This window comes from Manis javanica, chromosome 8 (assembly GCF_040802235.1).
Source record: "Manis javanica isolate MJ-LG chromosome 8, MJ_LKY, whole genome shotgun sequence".
Lineage (NCBI taxonomy): Eukaryota > Metazoa > Chordata > Mammalia > Pholidota > Manidae > Manis > Manis javanica.
The window spans coordinates 2,584,953-2,606,680 of record NC_133163.1 but is presented as its reverse complement, the minus strand read 5'-3'; the positions used below and the strand labels follow the sequence as shown (position 1 = coordinate 2,606,680).

At 44.7% G+C, this 21,728-nt stretch overlaps 1 protein-coding gene and 1 long non-coding RNA gene across 18 annotated transcripts in view; one reads left to right on the top strand and one right to left on the bottom strand.

The window, feature by feature from the left end:
• Positions 1-17,898: 17,898 nt before the first annotated feature.
• On the bottom strand, positions 17,899-20,342 carry LOC140850684 (uncharacterized). Its single transcript, XR_012133635.1, has 2 exons — positions 20,015-20,342; positions 17,899-18,212 (listed from the first exon to the last, which is right to left on the bottom strand). It is a non-coding gene; the product is annotated as an uncharacterized lncRNA (long non-coding RNA).
• The window catches only part of MARK3 (microtubule affinity regulating kinase 3), a 92,763-nt gene continuing 91,170 nt past the window's right edge, over positions 20,136-21,728 (top strand). For 4 of the 17 annotated variants that reach the window (XM_073241801.1, XM_073241794.1, XM_073241795.1 and 1 more), the window contains exon 1: positions 20,535-21,167. In XM_073241801.1, the coding sequence (XP_073097902.1) occupies positions 21,117-21,167 (51 nt within the window). In that variant the 5' untranslated portion in view covers positions 20,535-21,116. Of the gene's footprint in view, positions 20,233-20,343; positions 21,168-21,728 lie in introns of those variants that run through there. The other 13 variants (XM_073241790.1, XM_073241804.1, XM_073241803.1 and 10 more) reach the window with 8 other exon arrangements.

Sequence of the window (21,728 nt, the reverse complement as noted above, 5' to 3'; positions counted from 1 at the left end):
GTCAAGTTGATAAGGTGTATTTTTTTAATTAAGGTATCACTGATATACACTCTCATGAAGGTTTCACATAAAACAACATTGTGGAGAGGAGCCAAGATGGCGGCATGAGTAGGGCAGTGGAAATCTCCTCCCAAAACCATATATATATTTTTAAATACAACAAATACAACTATTCCTAAAAGAGAGACCAGAAGATACTCCACAATAGCCAGGCTACATCTACACCTGCAAGAACCCAGCGCCTCACAAAGGGGGTAAGATATAAGCTGTGGCCTGGCAGTATCCAAGCGCACCCCTCACCCCAGCTCCCCAGCGGGAGGAGAGGAGTTGGAGTGGGGAGAGAGAGGGAACCCAGGACTGCTAAACACCCAGCCCTAGCCATCCGCACCTGGGAGCGCAGACACACAGTGTGTGGTGTGCTGGATACTAGGGAAACGGAACAGTAAACCTGCGAGCGGGTTCCCACAGCTGGCACCCCTGGGACAAAAGAAAAGTGAGTGCTTTTTGAAAGTCTTAAAGGGACAGGAGTCTCACAGCTGGATGTAAGCATCCCGGCACACTCAGCCCAGCAGTTGGGAGTCCCGGGGAACTCTGGGTGCCCTAACCCCTGGGCAGCAGCACTGCTCTGAGGCCCCTCACAGTGATAAACAGCCTCCTGCCCGTTCCCCCTTGGGTGCGGCCCTGCCATAGCAGAGCAGCAGCCTAAGATGAGCCACACCCACAGCAGCCACACAGAGCCGCCTCTGCAGCCGCCTGGGCCAGACTAAGAGGCCCCGTCAGTGCACAGCTGCCCAACTCAAGCCGCTAGGGGTCCCCATTCTGACGGGAAGGGAAGGCAATAGGGAAGCAAGAAGGGACTTTGTTCTCCCAACTAACACACACATCAACTGCCTACGAGTACCTCTATAGCCATAAAAAGACAGAAGAATTTGATACAGACCAGAATCACACAGACATCCCCTGAGAGGCAACCTGAGGAGATAGATTTAACCAATTTTCCTGAAAAAGAATTCAGAATAAAGGTCATAACCATGCTGATGGAGCTGCAGAGAAAAATGCAAAAGCTAACAGATAAAGTTGGGAGGGAGAATACAGAAATAGAACAATCTCTGGAAGGACTTAAAAGCAGAATGGACAAAACGCAAGAGGCCGTTAATGGAATAGAAATCAGAGAACAGGAATGCAGAGAAGCTGAGGCAGAGAAGATAAAAGGAGCTCCAGGAATGTAAGAATATTAAGAGAACTATATGATCAATATAAATGACACAATATCTGCATTATAGGGGAACCAGAAGAAGAAGAAGGAGAAAAAGGGATAGAAAGTGTATTTGAAGAAATAATTGCTGAAAACTTCCCCAAACTGGGGGAGGAAATAGTCTCTCAGACCATGGAAGCCCACAGACCCCGCAACAGAAGAGACCCAATGAGGACAACACCAAGACACATAATTAAAATGGCAAAGATCATGGACAAGGACAGAGTACTAAAGGCAGCTAGAGAGAGAAAAAAGGTCACCTACAAAGGAAAACCCATCAGGCTATCATCAGACTTCTCAACAGAAACCTTACAGGCCAGAAGAGAATGGCATGATATATTTAATGCAATGAAACAGAAGGGCCTTGAACCAAGAAAATTGTATCTAGGACATTTATCATTTAAATATGAGGGAAGGATTAAACTATTCCCAGATAAGCAAAAGTTGAGGGAATTTGCCTCCCACAAACCACCTCTACAGGGTATTTTAGAGGGACTGCTCTAGATGGGAGCACTCCTAAGGCTAAATAGATGTCACCAGAGAAAATAAAATCACAGCAAAGAAGGCAGACCAACCAAATACTAACAGCAAAAAATAAAATCAACTACCCACAAAAGTAGTCAAAGGAAACACAAACAGAATAAAACACCCAACATATAAAGAACGGAGGAGGAGGAATAAGAAGGGAGAGAAATAAAGAATCATCAGACTGTGTTTATAATAGCTCAATAAGTGAGATAAGTTAGACAGTAAGATAGTAAAGAACCTAACCTTTGGTAACAAAGAATCTAACGCCTACAACAGCAATAAGTACACGTCTTTCAATAATCACCCTAAATGTAAATGGACTGAATACACCAATCAAAAGACACAGTAACAGAATGGATAAAAAAGCAAGACCCATCTATATGCTGCTTACAAGAGACTCACCTCAAACCCAAAGACATGCACAGACTAAAAGTCAAGGGATGGAAAAAGATATTCATGCAAACAACAGGGAGAAAAAAGCAGGTGCTGCAGTACTAGTATCAGACAAAATAGACTTCAAAACAAAGAAAGTAACAAGAGATAAAGAAGGACATTACATAATGATAAACGGTATCAGTCCAACAAAAGGATATAACCATTATAAACATATATGCACCCAATACATTAGCACCAACATATGTGAAACAAATACTAACATAATTATAGGAGGAAATAGAATGCAATGCATTCATTTTAGGAGACATCAACACACCACTCACTCCAAAGGACAGATCCACCAGACAGAAAATAAGTAAGGACACAGAGGCACTGAACAACACACTAGAGCAGATGGACTAATAAGACATCTTTAGAACTCTACACCCAAAGCAACAGGATACACATTCTTCTCAAGTGCACATGGAACATTCTCCTGAATAGACCACATATTAGGCCACAAAAAGAGCCTCAGTAAATTCAAGAAGATTGAAATTCTACCAACCAATTCTCAGACCACAAAGGTATAAAACTAGAAATAAATTGTACAAAGAAAGCAAAAAGGCTCACACACACATGGAGGCTTAACAATGTGCTCTTAAATAATCAATGGATCAAGGATCAAATTAAAATAGAGATCAAGCAATATATAGAAACAAATGACAACAACAACACAAAGCCCCAACATCTGTGGGACGCAGCAAAAGCAGTTTTAAGAGGAAAGTATATAGCAATCCAGGCATATTTAAAGAAGGAAGAACAATCCCAAATGAATAGTCTAAAGTCACAATTATCAAAATTGAAAAAAGAACAAATGAGACCTAACGTCAGCAGAAGGAAGGACATAATAAAGATCAGAGAAGAAATAAAATAGAGAAGAATAAAACAATAGAAAAAGATCAATGAAACCAAGAGCTGGTTCTTTGAGAAAATAAATGAAAGAGATAAGCCTCCAGCCAGACTTTTTAAGAAAAAAAGAGAACACGCATCAACAGAATCGGAAATGAGAAAGGAAAAATAACAGTGGACCCCACAGAAATACAAAGAACTATTAGAGAATACTATGAAAACCTATTTGCTAACAAGCTGGAAAACCTAGAAAAAATGGACAACTTCCTAGAAAAATACAACCTCCCAAGACTGACCAAGGAAGAAACAGAAAATCTAAACAGACCAATTACCAGCAAAGAAATTGAAGTGGTAATCAAAAAACTACCCAAGAACAAAAACCCTGGTCCAGATGGATCAACTGCGAAATTTTATCAGACATACAAAGAAGACAAAATACCCATTCTCCTTAAAGTTTTCCAAAAAATAGAAGAAGAGGGAATACTTCCAAACTCATTCTATGAAGCCAGCATCACCCTAATACCAAAACCAGGCAAAGATGGCACCAAAAAAGAAAATTACAGACCAATATCCCTGATGAATATGGATGCAAAAATACTCAACAAAATATTACCAAACCGAATTCAAAAATACATCAAGAGGATTATACACCATGAACAAGTGGGATTCATCCCAGGGATGCAAGGATGGTACAACATTCGAAAATCCATCAACATCATCCACCACATAAACAAAATGAAGGACAAAAACCACATGATCATCTCCATAGACCCTGAAAAAGCATTCGACAAAATTCAACATCCATTCATGATAAAAACTCTCAACAAAATGGGTATAGAGGGCAAGTACCTCAACATAATAAAGGCCATACATGACAAACCCACAGCCAACATCATACTTAACAGCAAGAGGCTGAGGGAACAATAGGGAGAAAAAAGCATCATCCATTACATCAACAAAAAGAAGGACAAAGACCATATGATCACCTCCATAGATGCTGAAAAAGCATTCGACAAAATTCAACATTCATTCATAATAAAAACTCTCAACAAAATGGATATAGAGGGCAAGTACCTCAACATAATAAAGGCCATGCATGACAAACCCACAGCCAGCATTATACTGAACAGCAAGAAGCTCAAAGCTTTTCCTCTAAGATCAGGGACAAGACAGGGATGCCCACTCTCCCCACTGTTATTCAACATAGTACTGGAGGTCCTAACCACAGCAGTTACACAAAACAAAGAAATACAAGGAATTCAGATTGGTAAAGAAGAAGTCAAACTGTCACTATTTGCAGATGGCATGATATTGTACATAAAATACCCTAAAGACTCCACTCCAAAACTACTAGAACTAATATTGGAATTCAGCAAAGTTGCTGGATACAAAATTAATACACAGAAATCTGTTCTACTCCTTTACACTAACAATGAACTAACAGAGAAATAAGGAAAACAATTCCATTCACAATTACATCAAAAAGAATAAAATACCTAGGAATAAACCTAACCAAGGAAGTGAAAAACCTTCACCCTGAAAACTACAAGCCACTCTTAAGAGAAATTAAAGACACTAACAAATGGAAACTCATCCCATGCTCTTGGCTAGGAAGAATTAATATTGTCAAAATGGCCATCCTGCCTAAAGCAATCTACAGATTCAATGCAATCCGTATCAAATTACCAACAGCATTCTTCAATGAACTGGAACAAATAGTTCAAAAATTCATATAGAAACACCAAAGACCCCGAATAGCCAAAGCAATCCTGAGAAGGAAGAATAAAGTGGGGTGATCTCGCTCCCCAACTTCAAGCTCTACTACAAAGCTACAGTAATCAAGACAATTTGGTACTGGCACAAGAACAGAGGCACAGACCAGTGGAACAGAATAGAGACTCCAGACATTAACCCAAACATATATGGTCAATTAATATATGATAAAGGAGCCATGGACATACAAGGGGGAAATGACAGCCTCTTCAACAGTTGGTGTTGGCAAAACTGGAGAGGTACATGTAAGAGAATGAAACTGGATCATTGTCTAACCCCATACACAAAAGTAAATTCGAAATGGACCAAAGACCTGAATGTAAGTCATGATACCATAAAACTCTTAGAAAAAAACATAGGCAGAAACCTCTTGGACATAAACATGAGTGACTTCTTCATGAACATATCCCCCCAGGCAAGGGAAACAAAAGCAAAAATGAACAAGTGGGACTATATCAAGCTGAAAAACTTCTGTACAGCAAAGGACACCATCAATAAAACAAAAAGGCATCCTACAGTGTGGGAGAATATATTCATAAATAATAGATCTGATAAAGGGTTGACATCCAAAATATATAAAGAGCTCACACACCTCAACAAACAAAAAGCAAACAATCCAATTAAAAAATGGGTAGAGGAGTTGAACAGACAGTTCTCCAAAGAGGAAATTCAGAGGGCCAACAGACACATGAAAAGAAGCTCCACATTGCTAGTCATCAGAGAAATGCAAATTAAAACCACAATGAGATATCACCTCACACCAGTAAGGATCGCCACCATCCAAAAGACAACAACAAATGTTGGCGAGGTTGTGGAGAAAGGGGAACCCTCCTACACTGCTGGTGGGAATGTAAATTAGTTCAACCATTGTGGAAAGCAGTATGGAGGTTCCTCAAAAAGCTTAAAATAGAAATACCATTTGGCCCAGGAATTCCACTTATAGGAATTTACTCTAAGAATGCAGAAGCCCAGTTTGAAAAAGACAGATGCACCCCTATGTTTATCGCAGCACTACTTACAATAGCCAATAAATGGAAGCAACCTAAGCGTCCATCAGTAGATGAATGGATAAAGAGGAAGTGGTACCTATTCACAATGGAATATTATTCAACTGTAAGAAGAAAACAAATCCTACCATCTGCAACAACATGGATGGAGCTGGAGGGTATTATGCTCAGTGAAATAAGCCAGGCAGAGAAAGACAAGTACCAAATGATTTCACTCATATGTGGCGTATAAGAACAAAGAAAAAACTGAAGGAACAAAACAGCAGACTCACAGAACCCAAGAATGAACTAACAGTTACCAAAGGGAAAGGGACTGGGGAGGATGGGTGGGAAGGGAGGGATATGGGGTGGGGAAAAAAGGGGGCCTTATGATTAGCATGTATAATGGGGGGGACGGGGAGGGCTGTGCAGCACAGAAAAGACAAGTAGTTACTCTACAATATCCTACTACGCTAATGGGCAGTGACTGTAATGGGGTTTGTGGGGGGGACTTGGTGAAGGGGGGAGCCTAGTAAACATAATGTTCCTCATGTAATTGTAGATTAATGATACAAAAAAAAACATTGTGGTTACTACATTCACCCATATTATCAAGTCTCCCCAACACCCCATTGCAGTCACTGTCCATCAGCATAGTAAATGCCACAGAGTCACTACTTGTCTTCTCTGTGCTGCACTGCCTTCCCCATGACCCCCCACCACCACCACGTACACCCCATGTGTGCCAATCATAATACCCCTCAGTCCCCGATAAGGTGTGTTTTCCTAGGAACTTGTCCATATCATCTAAATTGTTTAATGTATTGTTAAAAATTTGTTCAGAATATCCTCTTACTGCCATCTTAGTGTCTGAAGGATCTCTAATGGTCTTTTTTTTTTTAAAGATAGTGTTATCTGTGCTTCTTTCACCTTGATCAGTCTCACCAGAGCTGAGACTTGCAGCTTTGTAGATTCTTTCTATGTTTGTTTCCTATTTCATTAATTTCTCCTTTTGATTATTTCCTTTCTTACACTTTGTTTGGATTTAGTTTCCAAGCTTCTTGAGATGCTTACTTAGGTCATGGATTTTCAACCTTTCCTATTGTCTGAAAGAATCTATATAAAACTGGAGGAGTGTGTTCTTTGACAGTTTGGTAGAATTCACCTGTACAACTGCTTGGGATTGCTTCAGTTTCTTTAACAGTAGTGGAGCTCCTCATTTTCTGTTTCTTTTGGGGTAGTTGTGATGGTATAGTTTTCTAGGAATTAATTGGTTTTGTATAAGCTTTTGAAATTATTGATACAACTTTGGGGATAGTATTTCCTTATTCTCGTAATCTCTGTAAAATCTGTAGTAGTATCTTCCTTTATATTTTCTAATGCTTTACTCATTTTTTCTCTCCTTTATTCTTGGTTAGCCAGGCTAGGTTTTTGCATTTTTTACTAATTTTTTCAAAGAACTATTTCTTGGCTTTGTTGATCTCATTTTATCTTTGTTCTCTATTTCATTCATTTCTGTTTATGATTTCCTTTTCACTCTCCTTGTGTGCACTGTATTCTTTTCTAACTACACTATTAACACATAGCTCATTAATTGCTAGTCCTTTCTCTTTTCTATAAGCATATAAGGCTATAATTTTCTCCAAAAATACTACTTTAGTTATATCCCACATGTTTTAATGTGTAAAATGTTCATTATCATTCATTTCTACTTTTTTCTTCTTGACTCGTTTGGCCTGTAAGTTATCCATATATATGCCTGTGTGTAGGTTTTGTTTTTAGGGGCTTTAGGAAGCTTGGGATTTATTGTTGTCTGTGTTTCTTTGCCTACCTTAGGTATAGATTAAAGAGCTTGTTTTAAGAAAATCTCTTTTGGGCTTCCCTGGCTAAGAGACCAGTTCCTGCTTATTAATATTCAAGCACATCAATTATTCATCCAAGCTTGGACACATTACACACCGCGAGTCACCCGTTCCTCTGCCCTCTTTATGAAAGGAGGCTTTGAGTCCGGTGGCCCCACGGCGAGGGTGTGTAGGCGGGACTCAGGGCCGACTCAGAGGCCGCCCCGGGCAGCTCGTGTCTGCGGCTGCGCCCGCCAGAACGGCATCTTGTTCTAACCACACGGTGGGCTCTTCACTGCCTTGCCATGCACAGCTTTTAAGCTGTCTGTGTGCAGTCAGGATTCATCAAGAGCAAAGGCTAGACATTTAAAGGTTTTGCTCTTTCGATTCTGCCCTGTTTCAACCCTGGAATCAAGTATACCGGCAGCAGATGCTTTCCGAATGCAGTCACGGCGACCGCTCTCCTTGCTGATCTGCGCTGCAGAATCGCCGCGGCCGGAGGTGGGGACGCGGGGGGCCCACACTTTCTTGGTCACTCAGTCAGTTCCGATTGGTGACCTTGGACAAGTTAGTCAGCCCCACTAAGCCCAAGTGTAGCAGGCTGAATAATGGCGCCCCAGACATCAGGTCCTGCTCCCTGGAAACTGGGTCACATTATATGGCAAAGGTCTTGCAAATGTGATCATGTTAAGGACTTTGAGATGGTGGATTATTCCGGGTTATCTGCATGGGCCCTGAATATATAGTCACAAGTGTCCTTAAAAAGGAGAGGGAAGTTAGACGGACACACAGAGGAAGAGAGAACTGCACGACCAGAGACTGGAGTGACCATCCTCACATCAAGGACACTGGAAGCCACCAGAAGTTAGAACAGGCAAAGGACAGATTTTCCCCTAAAGCCCCAAGACGGAGAGTGGCCCTGTCAACACCTTGATTTCCATCTTCTGGGCTCCATAACTGTGAAAAAATAAACTTCGGTTGTTTTAAGCTGCACAGTCTGTGGTCATTTGCTACGGCGGCCATAGGAAACTGATCTGCCCAGACCAGGAGACTGACACTGTGGAGCACCGAGAAGCTGCTGTGGGCACCACGCAGCCCACAGAGCTGGTCGCTGGGCGGAAACCGGCAGTCCCTGCTCCATCCTTGGGAGCTGCTGGGCTTTTCCTCCATCCAGACCCAGATGATGCTCCTTCCCTGGACCAGACTGAGCCCTCCGAGCAGCCCAGGTCTGACAAGCCGCCTCTCAGGCGTCTTTCAAACCCTCGTCAGAGGTGCAGGACAGGCGGGCACCTTTCTGACAGCCATGCTCCCAGCAAGTCCCCGACCCCTGCTCCACCGTGCTCAGCTGAGAGGTTAACCGTGGGAGCACTCATCACTCCTCATCAATCACTCATAACTGGTTCCCATTTCTCACTGCCCAGTCGGGCCCTGGATCCTGAAGTCTGTACAAGCCCACTGGTGCCCAGGGCCAGCTCGTGCTGCGCAGTGAACTGGGCCAGGAGACTCACCTCGCTGGTGAGGCTAGACATTCTCTGGACCAGAGCCGACTCTAGGGCACAAAAGATGGAGTCGAGGGCTTACAGCCAAGACCTGGTGTCAGCATTTTCCTGCCAGAGGTACTTAGCAACTTCCCAACCTTGAGGAGTATCCATCTTCTCATCTGTAAAATGGGAGCTCATTCATTGCTGGAGAGGCCAGGAAGATGGAAGCCAGGCAAACCCGTGGGCCTTCTCGAGAAATACACCAGGCAGCTGAGGGGGATGAGGCTGCAGATGCCTGTAGCAGTGGACGACCTGGGGGTCTTCGGGGCCCTGCTTGGGATATCAGGGATGGACAAATCTGACCCCAGCAAAGACCAGAAAAGAAAGCCAAGGCTGGGGGGGCAGGTATGTGGAGCGGTGAGTCCCCTCTTTTAAAATACAGAGGAAGGCAGCAGTTTTGTGGCTGAGGGGAAGGGGTCTGTAGAGGGGAAGTATTCAGAGCAGGGAGGGACGGAAGATCCAGGAAGGGTCCAGGGAAGGTTTTTGGTGCAGGACAGGAAGGATGTAGGTCTGCACTCCCACCGGGGCACCTTCTTTGAGACATGCAGGAAAAAAGGAAAGGGCGGACCTCCATGGCACCCACAGGTGTCTGTGGGGACCGGGTGGGGACATGGTGTCCCAGACCATGTGGCACTGGACAGGATGTGCTGGGTGGGGTCTGGGAGGGTCCTTACTGTCTCTCTGACTCTCAATGTCCTCTGGGGCATGCACGGCTCACCCTAGTGCTGTCCCTTCCTCTCCCACTACCCCAAGGGGCTCTGGCAACCACCAGTCTGTTCTCTGTTTATGAGTCTTTATCTATTTTGTTTGTTCATTTGCTATGTTTTTTAGTTTCCACATGTAAGTCAAATCATATGGTACTTGTCTTTCTCCATCTGACTTATTTCATTTAATAAAATACCCTCTAGGTCCATGCATGTTGTTGCAAATGAAAAGATTTCACTCTTTTTATGGTTGAGTAATATTCCGCTGTGTATATGGACCACATCTTTTATCCATTTATCCATCAATGGACACTTAAGTTGCTTCCATATCTTTGCTAATTGTAAATAATGCTGCAGTAAACATAGGGGTGCATACATCTGTTCAAATCAGTGACTTCGTTTTCTTTGGGTAGATTCCCAGAAGCAGAATTACTGTGTTGAATGGTAGTTTTCTGCGGAACCTGCATACTGCTTTGCACAATGGCTGCACCGATTTACATTCCCACCAACAGTGCAAGTGCTCCCTTTTCTTCACATCCTCGCCGACACTTGTCGTCTCCTGTCAGTGCTAGCGTATGACCGGTGTGAGATAATAGCTCACCGTGGTTCGGGTTTGCGTTTCCCTGATGATTAGTGATGTTCAACATCTTCTCATGTTCCCATTAGCCATCTGGATGTCTTCTTTGGAAAAATATCTATTCAGGTCCTCTGCCCATTTTTTAATTGAATTGTTTGTGTTTTTTGGTGTTGGATTGTATGAGTTCTTTATGTATTTCGGTCATTGGCCCTTTGTTGGATATGTCGTTTGCAAATATCTTCTCCCATTCAGTAAATTGTCTTCTTTTTTGTTGATGGTTCCTTTGCTGAGCAGAAGCTTTTTAGTTTGATGTAGCCTCACTTGTTTATTTTTGTTTTTGTTTTTCTTTCCTGGGGAGACATATCCAGAAAATAATTACTAATGTCAAAATTCAAAAGTTAACTATGTTTTCTTCTAGGACTTTTATGATACATTTAGGTTTTTAACCCATTTCAAGTTTATTTTGTGTATGGTGTAAGACAGTGACTGATTTCGTTCTTTTGCGTGTAGCTCTTCAATTTTCTCAACACCATTTATTGAAGAGACTGTCTTCCCGCCATTGTATATTTTTGTCCCAAGTCATAGATTAATTGACCATATAAATGTGGGTTTATTTCTGGGCCCTCTATTCTCTTCCACTGATATATGTGTCTGTTTTTCTGACAGTACCATACTGTTTTGATTACTATAGCTTTGTGGTATAACTTGACATGAGGGAGTATGATACCTCCAGCTTTGTTCTTTCTCAACATTGCTTTGGCTATTCAAGGTCTTTTGTGGTTTCATATGAATTTTAGGATTATTTACTCTAGTTCCATGAAAAATACCATTGGTATTTTGATAGGGATTGTATTGAATCTGTATATTGCTTTGGGTAGTATGGCCCTTTTAATGACATTAATTCTTCCTCTCCATGAACATAGAATATCTTCCCACTTATGTCATTTTCAATTTCTTTCACTAATGTCTTACAGTTTTCAGAGTACAGATCTTTAGCCTTCTTGGTTAAATTATTCCTAGGTATTTTATTCTCTCTGATGTAATTATAAATGGGATTGTTTACTTAATTTCTGTTTCTGCTAGCTATTTGTATATAGAAGCACAACAGGTTTCTGTATATTGATTTCATATCCTGCAACTCTACTGAATTCATTTATTGTAAAAGTTTTTTGATGGATCTTTTGTATTTATTTATTTTTATTGAAGTATTGTTTATATACAATATTATATTGGTTTCACATATACAACACAGTGGTTCAACAGTTACCCATATTATTAGATCCTCACCCCCACTAGTGCGGTTACTTTCTGTCAACATAGGAAGATGTTACAGAATCATTGGCTATATTCTCCATGCTGTACTATCATCCCCGTGATGAATTTATACTATGATGGAGACTTTTTGTGTCCCTTTATCCCTCTCCCCCTCCCACCCATCCATCCCATCCCCTACCCTATGGTAACCACCAGACCCTTCTAAGTGTCTATGAGTGTACTGTTATTTTGTTCATTTTGTTTTGTTTTGTTTTTATATACCATAAATAAGTGAAATCATATGGTATTTGTCTTTCTCCACCTATCTTATTTAATTTAGCATAATACCCTCTAGGTCCATCCATGTTGTTGCAAATGGCAGGATTTTTTTTTATGGCTGAATAATATCCCATTGTGTATATGTACCACCTCTTCTTTATCCATTCATCTATTGATGAACACTATTATTTCTTCTAATAAATTTTCCAACCCTTTCTTTCTCTCTCCTCCTCCTGGGACTCTTACAATGCAAATGTTAGTACCTTTGATGTCCCAGAGGCTCCTTAACTTATCCTCATTTCTTTTTATTGTTTTTGACTCTGCTGTTCAGCTTGAGTACTTTGAATTATTCTATCTTTCAAGTTGTTGATCCATTCCTCTGCATCCTCTAATCTGCTATTGATTCCCCCAAGTGTTTTTTTTTTCAGTTATTGTATTCTTTGATTTTCTTATAATATTTTCTCTTTGTTGAAGTCCTCCCTGAGTTCATCCATTCTTCTTTTAATCAGTGGCATTACTTTGAATTCTTTTTCAGGTAGGTTGCTTAACTTTGTTTCATTTAGTTATTTTTCTGAAGTTTTATCTTCTGTTTTTTGGGGCACATTCCTCTGCCTCCTCATTTTATTTGACATTTTTGTGTGTGTGTATGTGTGGCACTGTGTCAAGCATGTTTTTTTTTTTTTGCTATCATTAATGTACAATTACCTGAACAACATTATGGTTACTAGACTCCTATTGTCAAGTCCCCCCCACATACCCCATTGTATGCTGTCCATCAGCATAGTAAGATGCTATAGAATTACTACTTGTTTTATTTGACATTTTATGTTTGTTTCTATGAACTAGGTGAAAGAGGTACCTCTCTGAGTCTTGAAAGAATGGCTTTGTGTAGGAACATCCCATAGGTAGACTGTGCCTGGAAGTTTTGGCTATCTGGCTGCAGGCCAGGTGAGCATAAGCCAGCAACACCCTGATGCCTGGGCTTCTGGAGTACAGCCTGGAGAATCCCAGGGGGATGAAAGGTCAGGGCCAAGCTGGAAGGGTGGCTGGAGGATGTGGTCCAGGGGTCTCTGGGTGGGTGCTGGCCATGGGCAGCAGGGATGGAGGTCTCACAGGCAGGGGGAATTTGAGTGAACATATACTGGTGCTGCCTTGATGGGACCGCTGGATCTCTGGCAGGCATGTTTGAGCATGAGCAAGGGCTGGGAGGATGCCTGTTACATACGGAGCTACTGTGTGTGCCTAGACCCTGTTCCCATCGGTGCTGTCAATGTGTGGGAGTAACATAAACAGTGGTGCTCACCAGGACCTCCAAGTCCAAAGAGAGTTCCTGTGTTCCCCCATGGTCTGGTGGGGACTTTAGCTCTGAAAATGGGCTTCCTTCACTTATAGTGTAGTTGCCCTTTAAACTGCATGTTTTTTTCTGTGCCCAGGACCGTTGAACTGCACTCAGGTCCCTCATAATATTCCTCCCTACTGCAAAGCCCTCTTGGCCATTACTGTGTGTCCATCTCTCCTGCCATCATTCATGGGATCCTTCTGTCCCTCCTTGTGCAGAAGGTGTTCACTCAGCCCTCAACGCTTCCTCAAGGGGAATTGCTCTGTATGTAGGTATAGATTCAGGGGAGGAGGTGGTGCAGTCTCTTTCTGTTTTGTCATCTTGGACATTCCCTCTCCTTGTTAGTTCCTTTTCTTTTTGACGAATGTTTGTTAACTATTTTATTTTATTTTTAAATAAGAATTGAGTAGACCTGTAATTCCCCTCCAAATGTGTACCCCAAAGAATTGAAAATAGATACTCACAGTTACATGCATACACACGCTCACTACAGCACTGTTCACTGTGACCAAAAAGTGGAAACAGCCCATATGTCCTCAGATGAATGGATGCATAAACACAATGTGGTCCATCTATACAATGGAGTATCATTCATTCATAAAAAGGAATGAAATACTGATACATGATACAACATGGATGAACCTTGAAAACAGAAAGCTAAGTTAAAGAGGCAAGACTCGGAAGGTCATATATTGTCTGATTCCATTTACATGAAATGTTCAGAATAGGTAAATCCATAGACAGGACACAGATTGGTGGTTTCCAGAGGCCGGGGGAGGAGAGAATGGGAGAAACTGCAACAAATGGGGAGGAGAGGTGTTTGTTTGTGGTGACAGAAATGTTCTGAAACTAGATAGAGAGGAAGGTTGTACATTTCAAGTACTAAATGTCCCTGAATTATTCATTTTACAATGGCTAATTTTACATTATATGAATTTTCCTCAATGAACTATTTTTAAAAACTGAGTAGATAAAAAATAATATCTCAAGTATTTGTCAGGAATCATGATTCACAAATGCTCCCCACACCTCTTCTTTCCCTCATCTCCTCAAACCACTATACTAATTTTTGTGTTTATCCACTTGTTTTTGTTCAATAATTTTGTCCCGAATGTTTGCATTTATACAACATGTTGTTTGGCTTTCTGAGTTTTCATTTCGGAGCTCTGCATAAATGGAATCATGCTTCATATAGTCTATGAACTGTTTTTGTCACTCACTTTTATGTCACTGCTATTTCTTCACATTGCCATGTGTAGTCGTGATAAGTTGTTGTTTTTGTTATAAACCATTTCTTTGAGTGAATATGCCATATTCATTATTCATCCTGATAATGGCCAAGGTTGTTGTCAGTGTTTTTCTATAACAGAAGGCAATGCAATAATATTCTTATGCATGTCCTCTGGGCACATGGTCTGGAGCTTCCTCAGGGTGGATATTGTAGATGGCATTGCTGGGTTGTGGGAGATACACAATTTCAGCTTTATTTGCTAATGCCAGATTGTTTCCCAAGATGTCAGTTTTGTTTTAGCCAAAGAATTAAATGTTTGTGTTGTATTCCATACTTTTCTACTCCTTCTTTTTAATTTTCACTCCCACCAGCAAGTGTCTAGGAGTTCCTTTTGTCCCACATCCTGAACATTTGGTTTTGTCAGACTTTCCTTTTTGCCAGTCTGGTGGCTGTTACACAGTAACTCAGGCTGGTCTTGGTTTGCAGGAACAGATTAGTTTAAGCGTTTGTTCTCACATTTATTGCTGTTGTGAAGTGCATTTAGTGGGCTATTTATCTTGTGAAATCATAAACGCTCTTTACGTAGTATGAATATGAATCATTTATCAATTAGATCCTCTTCCAGCTTGAGGTTTTTATTTTCGCCTTATCAATAGTGTTTTTTAAAAAGAGATATTGCTATAGGGTTGTGGGGAAGCTTTTTTAAACTGTATTAGATATCACTTTGCCCCTTTTAAATTTTGTACCATATGCATCTATTGCGAAAACAGTAAAATTTGAATTAAAACAAATGTTTAGTCTCTATCACCCTATCCTGATTACCTTATCACAGTTATCATGCCCTAAAATTATATTATTCATGAATTCCTTTATATGTGGCTTGGAATTGACACGAGTGAGAACTTCTGTTCCCAGCTATGTCCAGTGCTTGATTGAAACACTGCTTCACAGTGTCCGTGCTCAGCTAACCTTGTGGAAGGAACGAGAGAGGACTGAGAGGAGAGCCACTGGACATTAATGTGGCTTCTTAGGTGGCATCAATGGCTCCAAGGATGGGACAGGAACATAAGTAGTGGAGGAAATATTCTTTCTTCGAAAAGAGTTTAGATTTTATTGCTTCTGAAAGTTGTTACCTGTGTTTGGGAGATGTGCTTACTTTAATAGGTCAACCCTAAAACAATGGGCAGATATGGGCCTCCAAGAGGAGTCATGGGTTTTTACACCCGCTCATCCCTTCTCTTCCACATTCTTTTGTTACCCACGTGTCTTTGCAGCCAGGAGGCGATAGAGCCACCACACTAGGCTCTGACGGCACTGCTTTCTGTCTATGGTGCTTGAGCGAGCCTATTGCCATTCCTGAGTCTCCATGTCCTTGTGTGCAAGATAGAGGCAATAATACAAACACTCACTCCTCATCCTGTATTGCAGAACCCCTTACCAAGCACTTTTGCATCCGTTACCTCCTCTAATGAGCTTAATACCCAGTGAGATAGGTGAAATTTGATGAGGAAACCTGGAAGGAGTGATTCTCCAACTCCTGGTCCTATGTGGCTTAATAAGCTTTGACCTCTGTGTCCAGACTCCAAGTCCAGTGCTCATCCCAGGGAAGAAATGAAAAGTAGAGCTGCCTGGGAAAGCAAGCCCTTTCTCCTGTGAAAGGGTGAACTCTGCACATGTGTGCTGGCCGCTCCCTGGGCATTATCTCCATGGATCCCCACAGCATCTGTGAGAGAAAGGCACCATTATTCCCATTTAAGAAACTGAGCCTCAAAGACATGAAGTGATTTGCTCAAGATCCCACAGCATTCAGGGTCATAAAGTTCAAACTCCAGAGCCCTTACTTCTCTACCACCACTGTTGTCTCCATAGAACTTTGGGTACAGGTTCAAGCAGAGGGCTTCTCCAGCTCAGAGCAGAGCGGACAGGAGAAGAGGGACTGCCAGAGAGTTAAACTGTCAGGATCTAGTAATGACACCCAGCAGAAGGTCATGTACATTTACATCTAGGTCTAGGTCTACAATCTCTAGCAGATCAGAGAAAAGAACACTTGGATGGCATGGGGCCATTAGGTGTAGGGGCAAATGGCCCTTCCCATCTCATCCAAGGCCATCCCAATATTTCAGGGCCTTATGGGGACTGATAAAAAGGTACCTATGAACAATTGATAAAAGTTAATTTTTTAGAATAGTGTGTTTAGGAAGGACACAGTCCATCCATAAATATCCTGAAAGGATGAAGTCCTGTGGAAGGGAAAAAGGCAGCCACTCACAGGTCTGTGCTGAGTTTCTGACTGGGCCCTCCATGAGCCAAGCCCAAGGAGGCAGCACAAGGCCTCTGCCTATCCAGAACGAAAGGGACCCACTGCCATTAGACACCTGGTGGGCAGAGAGCAGCTTTGGAATCCAATCCTGGCTTTCCTCTTGGTCAGTGGACAAGTTGCAGCCCTGTTCTGAGCCCATGTGCGTTGATCCCTCTCACTGGGCTATTGGAAGTTAGTGATCTTACCATAGGTACCAGGTGCACGGCTGGTGCTCAAGAAATGTATATATCCTCAGGCAGGAAAAACCAAGGATTCTGGGAATGGGGGGTAGCTCACTAGGGGCTAGTCTGGGAAGGCCCCACGGAAGAAGCAAGCTGACAGGGCTGTGTAATAAGGATTCAGGTAGACAGGGAAGCCTTCCAGGCAGGGGAATGGCAGGAACAAAGTCCTGGACATGAGATTCCTAAGGAGCCTGTTGGCCCGTCACACAGGGTAGCAATGGTTGCATAGGGTAAAGGGACCAGAGTAGTAAATTAAAAGAATAGCAGCATGCCTTGTTCTGACCTCCTAAATGTTGGGGAGCAGCCTGGAGGGCAGAGCCTGAGATGGACTTGAGATTTCCTGGAGCCCCCAAGCACCTGTGGTCTACTTGGGGACATACTTGGCCCATCCCCTCCTTTCACCCTGCTTGCAGTAGTGGCCCCAAGGTGTCCCACAATCATCACACCCCTTCTCTTCTCAGTCTCTGTGGCTTTTTCAGTGTTCAGCAACCTGTCAGCTCTCTCTCTCACACACACACACACACACACACACACACACTGAGGAATGGCTCGTGGGTCCCAGCAGTTCCCACACTCTCTTGCAGGAGGGTTGTGCTTCTCAGCACTGTGGTGTGTTGGCCAGCTGAAGCAGGCCTGTCCACTCTTGTTCAACTAGCCATAGTAGAGAGAACACAGGCCCAGAAGGCAGGAAAATCTGACCATTTGACATGATGGCATTGGTTAGGAATGTACTGGGCTGCAAGTAACAGACAATCCAGACTGTCATGGCTTCAGCAAATGGGTGGCTTATTTTTCTTGCAAGAGAAGTGTGGAGGACAGCAGTCTCAGGCCAGTACCGGTACTCAGAGATTCTTTCTTGCTGGTACTGGGGTGGAGTGGTGTTGAACAGAGCTCCCCACCATGTGCTCACTAGCTCACTAGCTGTGGAGCAAGGATCTGGGGCTTGGAAGAGCTGGGCCCCATTCTGGCTCTGCTCTAACTAGCTGTTCACCTCTCTGAGGCTCAGTTCCTCTTCTGTGCTCCGGCACCAAGGGTAGGACTAGATTGCCTTCAGGTTCTGATGTCCAGGATGACCTTGCCTGTTGACATAAAAGTAAGCACTGCTTACACATATGCACAGCTTGGTGTTTTTAGGTATGTTTTTCAGTAAGAAGACTGAGATAGAACCTATTTTAATAAGAGGATAGGAAACAATATGAAAAGGATAGAAGGAGGCACTCCAAGAATGACTTCCAGCTCTTGCCCTTCCATTTCTTCCAGGCCACAGAGCCACAGATGACAAAATTCATGGTCATGGAGGGAAATACAGAATGATTTGCCTCTTCATTTTTTTCCATCTTTTACTTTCTCTTTCTCCTCCATTTCCTCCCCCTCCTCTTTCTTTTTTTGCATGTAATACACATACCTTGCCTCCCATTTCCAGCTCCTTATAGTACCATGGTGTCACCTGACATTAATGCAATGAAAAGGTCAAAGTGTTTCTTTAATTCTAGCCTTTATGAAACCAGAAGCATCCTGAGTTAAGCAGTGTCAGCTTCATTTCCTACCTTTGGGCATTCATTTGACTCATTATTTAAGGTATGGCTTTGGTGAGAAAACCATCTAGGCAGAAATCTCACCCCCCAGCTATTTCTGTGGCCAATGTGGAATCTTCCAAATTGTCTAAACCATTTCTCTCAGCTCCCACCCAAGGCTGAAACCCTCTGGGTGTTTTCCTAGCTTATCTAGTTGACACTCCTGTCATCAGGATACCATGCTGTGTCCAAGCCTGGTCTGGCTTCTGTGTCTAATTCTCTTGAAATTTACCCAAACTCACCATGACGTTCTTCATCTCTGTGCCCCTATACAGGCTGTCCTTCTTCTCGGAATGCTTTTCCACCTATCTCTCTCCCAGGGGCTTCCCTGACCCAATCCCCCAGTTTGAACTAAATGTCCTTGCTGAGGCTCCCACAATCTTGAGTTCACCCATATTTCAGTTGAACTGTATGAATCACATATTTATCTGATGAGAATTCTACCATCTCTGCCTGGACAAAGAGGCAGAAAGAGAATAGTTTTTATAGAGGGCTGCCCTTGGCTGAGTGAGCACTCGCTTGAGAGGGTGAAATGGGAGCCCTTATTGCATCTTAGTCTTCACATATTTTTACGTTGGGGGCATCTGTCTTATCTGGGAATGATTCTGGTGTTTAAAGACATATATATCTCACAGAGCAGGAAATGTCCCAGACATAGAAAGACAGGTCAAATGCTGGGAAACAAAAGGGAAAAAAATAAAAATAGAAAAAGAAAAGCAAGGCTTACCCACTACAAGGGCTTATCTGTTATGGGAGTCTTAGGATATGGATTCAAATCCCAGCTCTGCAACTGATCAACTTGAGTACTTTGATCAAGTCACTGTAACCTGCTTAGATTTTAGATGGCAAGGTGTGTCGCCCATTTTATAGGATTACCTGAGGCTTAAATGTGGTAACAATGTATGTACCCACAAGGTAGACTTAAATAACAGTTCCTGTTTTTCCTGCCCATATCGCTCTCATTCCTCAGAACCCTGACCCAGTGGATTCCATTCACGGCTGGTTAGGCTACCGGGAGGACCACGGGACACATGCAATGGGAAAGGAAGGCTTCCAGGGGAGGTAGCATTTCTAGTGTTCCAGTCTGCAAGCATCACTGCGCTGGGCCCCTGGGATGCTTCCAGCCCCTCAGCAGCTACACTCTGGCGTAGAAGAGCCTGGTTTTATAAATCCCCTATGTGCATTTAAAACTGAGCCCTAGGGGTTCTAGGGCTTTGCCTCAGCCCCACTCCCCCACCCCAAACCCCTTAAAGCTCTCTTCCTTCCCGATGGCATTAAGCTGAGTCTGGATCCATGTCCCTCCTGACCGTGAGCTCCTAGCGGGCAGGACGCGTCTGCTGCCTCCGCGAAGCCAAGCCTAGCCCCCGGCTGCCCAGAGCTGGAGGCAGGAACGGTGACTAAGTCCTCGATTCCTGGGCTGATGATGCGGAAGCCCGGCTCCTCTCCGCAGTTCCGGCCGTATAATTGCTGCAGCGGTTCTATTCGATGCCTCGCGGTCCCTGGGAGCGACCTCGGTTCTTGCGCAGTAAGTGCTCCATCAACACTGGGTTCAGGCCGCCGCCCAGGGCCATTTTCCCACTGTTAGCGGGGTGTTCGCGTGCTCCAGGCGCTGACCGCCAACCCTCTTCTTCCGCAGACACCCGCCACTATATGCGGGCCTTGAGCGCCGCTCCCTCTGCGCGGGACAAGGCCAAGTCGCCCCTAGCAACAGCAGAGGGGCCGACTTCCAGGAGCCGCGCTGATTGGCCGACCTCTGGGTAGCGGCGGAGCCGTCACTTCCGGCATCCGGAGGCAGCGGAGGAAGCCGAGGGGCGGCCATCTTGGGTCCGTGAGGCTCTGAGGTACCCGGAGCGGCGGCGCGGCCACTGGGTGGAGGCTGAGGCGGAAAACAAGCCGGAGGGATAGGAGCAGCCGGGCGCAGGCGCCGCCTCCGCAGCTCCCTCCATGGTCGGTGCCCGCAGCCCGCAGCGGCCTGTCTTGCACTTCACCTTCTCTACATCCTCGTCTTCTTCGGGGGCCGCCGGCGGCGCTGTGTGGAGGCCCCGGCGCTGAAAGCCCTGGCGTGACGGGCGAGGGCGGCGGACCAGGCTAGGGGTCCGGGACCGGGGGGCACCCTGAGGCGCGGGCGCGCCGGCGGGCCGACCCGCAGCACGCCGCCGCCGCCGGCCCGGCCCCGCCACCGCTGCCCGCGGGGCTCCTCGGCGCGGCCGCCGGGGCCTGGGGAGCATGAGCCCCGGGACCCGCCGGGGGACGGCCCGGGCCCAGCCCGGGATCTAGACGGCCGTGGGGGAGGGGCGCCGCCCGCCGGCGGCCTCGCTCCAGAACCGCCGGGCACTCGAGGTCGCCGTCGCCGGCCCCAAGGGCCGTGCTGTTTTGTTTCACCTTCACATTGTGCAAAAGTGAAGTAAAATGTCCACTCGGACCCCACTGCCAACGGTGAATGAACGAGATACTGAGAACGTAAGTAGCCTGGGCGTTCTCGTTGATTTGCCGGGCCGGCTGCCCTCCCGCTGCCGCCGGGAGCACGACCGCAGCCTTTGCAGGGTGGGGGGCCCAGCCGGGAGCGCCCTGGAGATAGTGGGCAGGCCGTCGGCGCCGCGAGGCAGCCCGGGCGGACCGTTTCCTGGAGAAGGGGGCCCTCCCGCGGCTGGCGAAGGCCGGGAAGGGCCTCCGTGCCCCGCCACCGGTGCCCGAGAGGCTGCGGTGCGGCGCGGGGTAGCCGCGTGTGTCGGGCCTCTTCCGCGCCTAGTGCTTATTTTAGGCAAACGTTTAAATCGGACGGGCAGTTCTTGCGAGGCTGTCAGGTGGGAAACCTGTCGGTAGTGCTGATTACAAGTAAGTGACGGGCGAGCGGACTGCCCTCCGTGCCTCGTTCTTTAGATTGTCTGGAACCAAGCTTAGTTGACGGCCATTGAAACTAGGGCCCGAGGACCTGCGGCCCCCTGGACGGAGCTCCAGCGCTGTCGGGCAGAGAACCTGGTGGCGCATTAAGGACTCGCGTCGTTTCCGCACCAGCCTGTT